The sequence below is a fragment of the Chaetura pelagica genome, unplaced genomic scaffold, assembly GCF_000747805.2.
Source record: "Chaetura pelagica isolate M959 unplaced genomic scaffold, ChaPel_1.0 scaffold70, whole genome shotgun sequence".
NCBI lineage: Eukaryota > Metazoa > Chordata > Aves > Apodiformes > Apodidae > Chaetura > Chaetura pelagica.
Genome location: NW_009952265.1, coordinates 1,529,369 through 1,540,024, shown reverse-complemented (window position 1 = coordinate 1,540,024; position 10,656 = coordinate 1,529,369). Strand labels below are relative to the sequence as shown.

At 42.1% G+C, this 10,656-nt stretch overlaps 1 protein-coding gene across 2 annotated transcripts in view; it reads right to left on the bottom strand.

Moving 5' to 3' along the window:
• Window positions 1–10,656, bottom strand: part of ACTN1 (actinin, alpha 1) — a 47,609-nt gene continuing 36,953 nt past the window's right edge. The window contains exons 15-21 of one of the 2 annotated variants that reach the window (XM_010007678.1): window positions 9,943–10,125; window positions 9,103–9,237; window positions 8,102–8,281; window positions 7,025–7,171; window positions 4,374–4,439; window positions 2,713–2,871; window positions 1–901 (exon numbers count right to left, since the gene is read on the bottom strand). In XM_010007678.1, the coding sequence (XP_010005980.1) occupies window positions 743–901; window positions 2,713–2,871; window positions 4,374–4,439; window positions 7,025–7,171; window positions 8,102–8,281; window positions 9,103–9,237; window positions 9,943–10,125 (1,029 nt within the window). In that variant the 3' untranslated portion in view covers window positions 1–742. Of the gene's footprint in view, window positions 902–2,712; window positions 2,872–4,373; window positions 4,440–4,975; window positions 5,057–7,024; window positions 7,172–8,101; window positions 8,282–9,102; window positions 9,238–9,942; window positions 10,126–10,656 lie in introns of both variants that reach the window. The other variant, XM_010007679.1, reaches the window with a different exon arrangement.

Genomic DNA, 10,656 nt, shown 5'->3' with positions numbered 1-10,656 from the left:
TTGTTATAACAAGAAATTTTTAATATGGTTTGTGACAAGCAATATCAAAGTTATCCACTCTCAAGCTTCATGTTCTGAAACCAGACAACTCTCAGCAACAAAAAAAAGTTGTGCACTGATAAAACATAGGAGGCATATTGTATTTTTTTAATTAAATATGAAAACATGAGCTGTGTACATTATTTTTTTCCCTAGAAAACACAGCAATTTCAAAAGTTTATCATAAAATATTTTCATGAAATGAGTGAACCAGCAAACACATGCACTTGTGTGCCTTCCCCCCTCCCAGGATAAATGTGATAAAAGAGACATATGCAAATGTAAAAGGTAACAGAACAAGTGGTGCTTTGCTGTTGTTTGGTTCTTTTTGAAAAGGATGGAATGTAACATTGTGCTTGACTTTCTACGTCAGAACAAAAAATATTTGGTGCAATATTTTAACATTTTAAGTTTCAATCTGGTGGAGAAAAATACCTTTTTATATAATAAAATATGTCTGTTCTTTTTAAAACCTAACTTTTTTTGCACAAAATAATTTTGTAAACTGTCATTTCAAGGGCAAGGTAGGCGGTGCCAGGTCAATGTTCTTCTCCCCTCCCCCCCCACTTAAAAATGTGATCTGTTATCTGAAGCAAAACAGGGAAACACAAAAAAGAGCGGAGCAGAGGCTGCTTTGCAAAGAGAAAGAAGGGCGTGTCGGACAGGGGAGAGGGGAGGGAGCGTGTGGTGGGACAGAAAAATGTTAAAGGTCACTTTCGCCGTAGAGCGCTGTGGAGAAGGACATGTAGTCCAGGGCACCGGGTACAGCATCACGGCCAGTGTAGGGTGCCATTCTAGCAATGCAATATTCAGCCTGATCAGGAGGCAGCTCCCGCCGCAATTCATCCACAGTGATGTAGTTCTGCAGGGAAGACAAACAACAAGGCCATCGTTACTTTCAAAAACCTGACCTGCCTCAGAGGGACAACCCTGGGCAGCGCAGAAGGACAGGACCCCAAGAACTAGACTACTACTGTACACCCACAGAAGGTGCTCTCTGCGCACACACTGTGGGAGGAAACGCAGACACTCTTCCTACCACTTGTCCAAGGAAATGTTTTTATAAAGGAGGGAAAGATTGTTTTCTCAGGAGGGATGCTGGTGCACCTAAAGAAAGGACCTGGAGATAAGGCAAGGTGTTAGTGTTAAGACTTCCTGTTGACAGTGGAGGTCCTCCTGAAAGCAAATGGGAGGAAGAAGAAATGTAATTTGGATTCTGTCTCTCACTGGCAGGAGGTAACAGCTGCTTGTGCTGCTTGGGAATTGCTGTTCCCTCTCCTCAGAGCAAGGAAAGGAGCCATTCCCCCTAGCTCTGGTTCGTGGCACCAATGCAGACAGCAGACAAGCAAACACTTGGTATTGCTTCCACAGTTCCCCAAACAATCCTTGCCTTTCACAGCAGATGTTTTTAATAAGCAAGCAAAACTCCTCATGTAAATTCAGCTTCTGGAAACTCACTGAGCGGAGGTGAGGTAGCTTGGCTTCTCTCCAGGCAGTAGGTAACAGTAGCTGCCTGTTTGCTAACCAGTATGTTGTCTTTAGCTAACTGACTCACGGGCATTTGGAGTTGTCTGAATAATGGTTCAGGTTTCACACCACCTCTCTCTCTCTTCCTGTGACTTTTTATTCTTTTTTGCCCCCCTGCCTTTCCATTTAATGATTGGAGTGAGAGGTATTTTTCTTCATAATAAAATACTGTCTGATTCATGTTATAGTCACTAGAGCATATTAAACACTGACAAGTATATTTAACATACTTTACAGAGTAAACAAGGTACTAAGTAATACTGTATTCAAAAGCACCTATTTATTCAGTGATTAGCTTATCTGAGTAATGTGGAATTTTCAGGCCTTGAAAGACAATAGCACTGGCTTCACTCAGGCAGATGCCTGAAGTACAGGTATCATGAGTTTCTACATTACAGATTATGAAAAGATGATTACTGAAACATGGGAACCAGTCCTGGTTTTGAGGGTAACTCATTAACAATCTGAGAAGTGGTATCGCACATTTCAAGTGAGACTAATAAAATAATTAGAAAATATAGAGATATATTAATAATATATCTACATATTATTTGTTCAATTACCTAAAGGATCAGTGGAAATTCTTATACAAGAAAAATAAGATTACATAATTTTATCAGCTGGTTCAACTGGTGATGCAAATTTAGAAAATTAATACTTTTAGTATTATCCTGTGTATTTTCCTACTTCTGATCAATGTCTAAGATTAAAGGATGATCCTCTTGCAGATACAGCATATCCTCAGTGAAAATCTACTATTGATCATATAACAATTGAGACACGTGTATCTGAGAAAGATCATCTCAAGTTTACAGCTGTCAGTAATAAATAAAGACTAACCAAGTACAACGTGTTTATTTTCTTAATACATTTTAACATAACAAATTGCAACCAAGCTCTTAATTAAAATTTTAAAGCAAGAGTGGGCAGCACAGTTCTGACTGACAGCTGAACAGGACTTTCAAGTGCCTAGGCAGGCTGCTCATTAACCCACACTTCAGCCTTGCACTCCTCCCGCACTGCAGCATGTTCCTGTGAAAACACCCTCCCTGCCAGAGAGTGCTTCCCTTGACTGTCTTCTCTCTGGAGATGAGAGAGAAAAAGGAAAGCAAAACAGATGCAGGAAAGGAATGCATGGAGCCTGACCTTATCTCCAGCCAGGATCTTGAAGGAAGCCATAACCTGGTCAGCAGTGTCTGTATCTGCTGTTTCCCGGGACATGAAGTCGATGAAGGCCTGGAATGTCACTACACCCAAGCGGTTCGGGTCCACGATGCTCATGATGCGGGCAAACTCTGCCTCTCCCTGGAGAACAAGAGACTCATGTCAGCCTGGGCATTTGGGCAGCAATGCTAGGAAAGTTGGGAGAAACTGTTCAGCAGAACATCTCACAGCTAGAAAAACAAAGCCAAATAGAAACCACTTCTGTGGTTTTCTTTTAACCAGGATATTCTTTTTTCGCTTGCTCTTACGTACAAATGGTTCTCACTCATTTGTCCTTCAGAATAAAATCTTTCAGCTGTGGCCTAGTGTAACATCCAGCTCCAACTAGCTCTAGGAGAATGCTCCTATCAGTAAACAGAATCACACCTACTTCAGGTGGAGATGGAAATTTCTCTGTAATACATGTCACACTAGATATCTGCAGCAATATTTGGAGATCTGCATTCCTCAAATCCTTTTGCTTTCTTTTACTAAATGAGAACTTTTACAGTGCTCTTTAGCTGCTAGAACAGAAACCACCAGAATAAACCTCTCTGGGGTCTTTAGTATTAGCTGGTTCATCTTAGAGAGGCTTTGAAAAGAACGACTTGCATATCTGGAGTGGCCCAGGGAAGTATCCTTTATGGGGAGGATCCTACAGAGAAGTTCACTACAGAAGCCAAGCCTTTGCAGTGTAGTTTTCTGCCTTTTTTTTTTTTCTTTTCCTTTTCATATAAACAGAAGATCATCTGTTCTCATCTCTGGGACTCCTTTCTCCCCAGATAAGGAGGAAGGCAGAGCAGAGCTGAATCTTTTCCTGGGAACAGGCTCTTCTAACACAACTAGAAGAGTATGCCTTCAAGAGTAATTAAGGTATCTAATAAAATGTTACTGTGGCTTGGCACACTACAGTGCAGCCTGTATGCATACTGGGCTGATGAATAAGATTAATAAATACTTTTTTGCCTGACATCAGGAGCAAAGATACTGAGAGAATAGCTAATAACTTTGCACTACACTCTTCTGCCCTTTGATGAGCATCAGTCTTTGGTGAAGCTTCTATTAGTTATTGTGCATCTCAAGGTGCCACATGTTCATAATGGACAGGTATTCAGGTAGGGAAGAAGCTATGGGGAGAATGACTGGACCTTGAACCTACTTACCTGGACAGGAAAAGAGATGTGAAATAAATGGTTGGAATGAGAGAAGCAGGGTTTGAGTGTATTTGGAAATCAGGTCGTGTGTATTTCCAGATGAGTTCAACTGATACTTAGGGCTGGGGAGGGCTGTGTGTGCCGTGCAGAGCACAGATACCAATACAAGGAGTTTTATTGTTTCTTCCACTTGCAGCTACACAGTTTGATAAATATAATTCTTATTTGAAATACACAGGAATTAGACAACAATTTCCATTTTTTTTCCTTCAGCTACTACTGCGAGACAAGGATTTTACATGTATAACTAACACTAGATTTAACATCTATAGCTGATAGCTCTGGAAAATAAGGCTGTATTTACCTTGATTCACTACACATTCTCCCTGTATTTTTGAAGGTGCCTACAAGCATCACTTTGAACAGGAGTGACAGAGGGCTCTACATTACCATATTGTAACCCATGGAGATAAGGCAGGCTCGGAAATCTTCACAATCCATCATTCCAGTCTTCTTCTACAGGGAATGATGCAAAGATGGAAAAAGCCAAGACAGAAAAGGGAGACCAGTCCAGGGAGAAATGAACCCACAGAAGACATTACAAAGAATGCAATTCAGATGGGAAGACACGGAAGGATTTACAGGACAATGAAAAACAATAGAGGAAAGGTAGTTTGTGAAACCATGACAAAACAAAGTTGGTTTTGGACATGGAATAATTCACACACAAGGAACATAATAATGAAAATAAACAATGAAGATATCAAGCAAGACAGATTGAGGTATGGACAGGAAAAGGAATGTCAAGTGACACAGAAGTAAACAGAATAGTTTGAAGACAAAAAAAGAATTCTCTCAAGAAAAACATTTAGGGAATTAAGAAGGAATAAACAACAAAGTACATTCAGAGAGGAAATAGTATAGAAGAGTGATACACATATAGTCAAAAACAAGAACAGCAACAACGGATTAAGACAAACAAGAAAAGAAAGGAAAAAACGGTTATTTTTCCAGTTTAACATCTGGCTGTGTTCACCACTAGCAGTCAGTACCTGTGCATCGTTTCCAATATCGTAACCCAAGCTGATGAGACAGGCTTTGAATTCCTCAGGGCCAAGTGTGCCGGAGTGGTCCTGGTTATGCGGTGTGCCAGGCAGCAGGACATGCAGTGCCAGTGGGGTGACGGTGATGGGCAAAAGGAAGGGAGACACACGGGAGATCAAAGGGAGGTGGAAGGACAACAAACGGGTGCACCATGCAGTGGGTGAGGAGAGAGGGAGAGGAAGAATGACATGCAGATAGAAAAGACAGGGAAGAAAAATAAAAAGTGCACAACATTAGATATCACAATGACATTTCAGGATGTGCTAAAAATGCTCTTGGAACAGTTCCTTCTCAAAGAGCTCGTCACATCTTGAGAGCATTTGAATGACAAAAACAGCTGATGCTCAGAAGCTTCAAGATCTCCATCTCCCAAGTAAATTACTTGCATCACTGCTTGTTATCCATAGTGCCAGAAGCCCTGTGTTTCACTAGTAACCCAGAGTGCAGGTAAGCAGGCAGAGGTGGTGGGAAGCATTGCCTTAATCTTCTAGTCGAAAGTCCCCCTAAAGGAGTAGGTGAGGGCAGGTATGTTTGGCGACACACCCAAGGAAGCTTGGCTGTCAGGGCATCCCAGGAACAGACAAGGAAAAACAGCTGAAGCTCAGGGGAGCAGTGTTATGGCTGTATTTATGAGACCTGCACATGAGGTGGAGCTTTGACTGGTAAAGCTATTTCAAGTGCTCAGCTCTGCAAACAGCAGTGCTGTACAGCGCAGCAGTACATGGCTCGGCAGCTGCTCTTCCCTTTGCCCATTCCCCGCTCCCCCAGTGTCTGGACAAACTACACACAAGCTACCACAGGAACTGACAATACTCATCCAGCCTGCAAAATTTTAGCTCTTGACAACCCCCCAAGCACTGAAGAGCCCCTGCCTGCTGCCACTGTCTCTGGCCAAACCAAGGAACCTACAAGGCAGGCTGGTGGGGCCAATTCCAAGCAACTCTTCTCAGAAAATCAGCTTTTAAAGTCAAAGTTCAGCCTTCATAAATTAAACACACAGCTGAAGATGGGAAATCCACATTCTCTCTGCATTATCAATCAGACTGTTGAGAAGGAAGGGGCAAATGACATGAAAGTCAAAATATAAAATCTACAGAGCTTTATGGGTCTTTTCTCCTAACTAAAGAAACCATGGTTTTTATTTTTCTTAGACATCTAGAGAAGGGCTGAAATAGCCAGTGCTTAGCAGTCAGAAAGTGTTGCCAACCTCTGGGGCCTGGCTGCAGCCCGGTTCTCTGGAGACCTTTCAAACACTCTAGCTGTTGCAGCAAGTGATGGAGAGCAACCCAGATTTCCATCACTGACTTAGCATCTCTGCAGGCTGCTTGCAGATTTCCAGACAACACTGAAGTGGTTGATAATGGAGCCAGTTTCAGTCTTGCGCTCCTGTCTCTGCTTCTCTGCATGACACCTTTGTGATTCAGGTTGTAGAAGGAAGAGCTGCAGACAGGCTGGCAAACTGAGGAGAATTTCCTTTAAGGAATTTCTTCCTTATTGTATCTGTCAGTGCCCTGGCATGGATTTCCACAGTAAGGCAAGGCAGGCTTTACATCAGGGTTAATGGCTCATGCAGTGGCATGGTGTGCATAGATCCTGTTTGCTCCATACAAGAGCAATACTGGTTTCTTCAGTATAGGTTTATGTGATAGTATGTCAGAATGGAGGGCAGCTGCTCCAAATAATTTTATAAATCAGTATAATAAACTGCTCTCTGGAGAAGATAGGGTAGAAGTCTAACTTCCTAAATAAGCCTTCAAAATTTTCCATACTTTAGCTTTACCAGGAAACTTAACAGTTTCCTGTGAAGATCTACTTCTGCTCCCAGCCTAATGACCACTTAGCAGCCTTCACAGGAATAACTGCTCCACAGGAGTGGCATTTTTAAGAATTAAGCATCTTCTATTGATCAAGTTTTATCAAAGTTACTGTTGTTTATTGCACTGCACAGTCTACATGGAACCTTGTAGCTTCCCAAGCTGCAGTCAGCACTGACTTACCCTGTCAAAATGGTTGAAAGAAGCCCGGAACTCATTCATCTGTTCCTGGCTGATTCCTTTGGCATCACGGGTCAGAATCTGGTTTTCCACTTCATTGATCGTTCTAGCAATTGTTGTTAGTAACTGCTCCCAGCCCACTCGGATATGCTGGAAAAAGAGGACAGGACGGTCTAAAATTAAAAAGTAGCTCTTTTGCCTCTGAGCAGTGGGTCAAATGCACTACTTGTCGCAAATTAAATTATCTGGTGGCCAAAGCAGAAGTCCATTTGCTCAGAAAAGCTTCCTTCTCATCTGCAATGTAAGGCAACCAGATGTTTAAATCCTGAACTCTGACTGAAAAAAAAACACTGAAGAGGTCAATTTCTGATATTAAGAAAGTCTCGGTCCTATTTCAAAGTTCCTTTGCCTTGTCAGAGCAACACACTGGGCAACATTCTCATTTAACACAAATGAGAATCAAACCCAGTGCTTCTAGGACTTAGTTGGGCAGAAAACTCTCCTTACCAAGAAAATAAATAAACCACAGTCCTTAGAAGACACTGGTGCTCCATTGCCTCTGCCATTGCTTAATGGAGAGCTGGACAGAAACCAAAACAACAAGTTTCAAAGCCCGTCTGTGTTCTGCTGTACTCATGTTGAACTCAGATTGCTTCCAAGAAACCTCACGTTGACAGCAGAAAGCCAGACTCTGATTTTAAAAAGCTGTTGTTGGACTTTTTTCTTCTGCCAGGCTGTGGCAGCTCAAAATCACTAGCACTCCCTTGGTTTTTCTAATCCCAACTAATACGCTGCCACAATCAGATGGAAGGAGAAATGAGACTAGCCAACTTTTCAGGCAACACTGTTGATCTCTTTCAGGTTATTTCTATTGTCTATATTTGGAAGTATATTGGAATGAGTTGGCATGAAGTACAGCAAGGCAGAAAAAAATACTCAGTGACATGCTGATGCATGTGTGGCTACATTGTCAAGCTCTCCATGTTCCTGAGAACCAACACATGTTGCCAGAGCTAGATGTGGAGGAGGCTAATGGGTCACAGCAGATGAGGCTGGCTGATCTGCTGCCACAACTTTTACCTCCATGGTGTAGTTGGTGTGCTTATTGTCAAAGATAAGCGCTTCCTGGATCTGTTGGTGGTCTCCTTCCAACTGGTCAATCTTTGGTTTGTAATTCACAATGCTCTTCTCGTACTGCCGCAAGTGGTTGAGCTGGTCCTCCAGGGTCCCATGCATCTCTATTGAAATGCGGCCAATCTCCTGCATTAGGGAAGCCAGAGGAGTTAGACCTCATTGGAAGGACAAGCCTCAAGATGGTTGACATTTATTGCAGCTATTTCATGCTTACACAGGATAACAACTCAAAACAAAAACAACCTCACGGAGCAGTTATTTTACATGAGCTGAGACAGTATCAGCAAAAATTTTAGCAGAGAACATTTTCCAAGTGAGGTGAGTCACATGAGAGGTATCTAATACAAGGATACAAAAAAAAGAGAAGGAAACTGCAGTCCATAAGCCAGTAATATACCAAGCCAGATCTCTTTCTGATGTACTGTCTGCCACTTAGTCGCTGCATACAGACATACTTCTGCAATCGCTCTCTTCTTTACAGCTCCTGCCAACAGCAATAGCTTTGTATTTTTCCATTTCATCAACTCCAATTACTTTAACTGAAATCTTAACTAAAGAGGGACGATCTCCATTAAAAATATATCTCCTCTGTTGATGCTTGATAAACTAATTGTATTTATTTTATCATGTGTACTAAGACTATTGCTGTGAAAGCAGTTACACAAAGTATGCTTTTGATTTAGGTTCTTCAGCTTGCTGCATATAAACACAACTCTTAAAATACCACTGTTCCCCCTTTTAAGTCATGTTTTTAACCTTTGTATTAAAGAGTAAGGGGAAAAAAGTATCAGCATTTCAGTAATCGATCTCAATCTTGAGATTCTCCATATTTTCTATAAAAGTTTATTTTGCCTGAAGGAAGAATGACTGTGACAGTGGTCAAGAAAGACAAAGGGTAAGAAGATCAGTGAAGATCACAGAGAAAAAAAGAGTGAACAAAACACTACCTCCATCTTGGTCTGGATCCAGGGTCCAATGACATTGGCCTGTGCACCAAACTGTTTACGAAGTCGTTCGTTTTGCTGCTGACGAGCATGTTCTTCCATCAAGGCTTGATCCCTTCTGGGAACCAGCTGCCGCACCTACACCAAAGAGTAGCAAAGTGTGCAGTCTATACATACAAAGGCACATGTATAGTAAATGTAGAAATTGCTGCAAGGAAGGGAGGAGCAGGTGCTTGCACTGAAAACAAGCAGTCATACGGTTTAGGACATAGTGGGAAGGCTCATGGAATGTGAATCTTATCTGCCCTAGTAGGATGCATGCTGCAAATTCATCTCAGGCTATGGAAGACCAGAAGCAGCTTCCATTCATTACTTGGGGTTTTGGTGGCTCATGGTAACTGAATTGCAGGACCTTGTTCAGATCTTGTTTGGTTGCAAGAACCATCAGCATAGCTGGTACGGAGAGCAGCTGCTCTTTTAGGATTACAGCAAGGGAAGACAACTTGGCAGTGGAGATGAAACATCTGAAGGGTTGAATGGTAAAATGGATACTGATTCACTCTGTTCCTGCTTGTCAGGTCAGCTGAGGACTGAAAACCTCAGAGATTTAAATTTAGCATCTTTCATTATAAAAACAGCAAGTAAAAGGGATCTGACAGCCCATAGGCATTTATATGAAAGACCTCTTCCACTTTCCCTGCACACAGCAATTGAGCTGAAAACAAATGATAAAAATGAAAAGCTCAGCAGTAAGCATGAAGAGTTAATAACCCACTTCCTGGGCCCCAGTCATGGAGCAGTGGCATCTTCCCACACTAATTTGCAGGACTGTAAATAACTCACATGTTCCCATTTGCCATTGATCTCGTGCGGGGTGATCGTAGTGTAAGGATTTGTTCCTGCCATGTTGACATGGTATGTCTGGACAATCTTTGAGACTTCATTGTGGATTCCCAGGATGGCCTGTCGCTCCTTGTCGGCATCTGGCAAAGTGGCTTTGAACTGTTCGTGGGCTGTGGTCAATCCCTGCGGAAGGAAAGCAGCAGCAAAGTGAGGGTAAGAGCATTAGACACTGAATAGCCTCTTCAGTAAATGTATCCCTGCAGAAGTGACTTCAAAAGCTCACATATTCCCAGGATACAAAGCAGGCTACTCAAATGCGCTTTTCAGATTCTCTCAGCATCAGTTGACAGGCTGTTTTAAGTAGTTAAATGACATAAAGTCCCATCTGTTTTTGTCCCATGTTGACCAGTGACAGACATCAGATCCCAAAAAATGGTGGCTCATAATTTAGGGAAAGCTATTCCTCCCACATAGTTTTTAGGGGAAACTATTTCTCCAACAGTGTTTCTCCAACACTGGCTGCTCAGTGACTGCCTGTCAGCCCCTTTGGGAAAAAGACCTGAATACCAGCATTACTTTAAAGCAGTCATGTCTTAACTAGTGTAACTTGTGCCATGTTTTTCTTTTCCTACTAGGTTTGTACAAGTTCTACAGCTAAGATAACTCCAGATGAATAATAGGTGTCAGATGCAGTCTGATTAGAGGCTGTTAGAA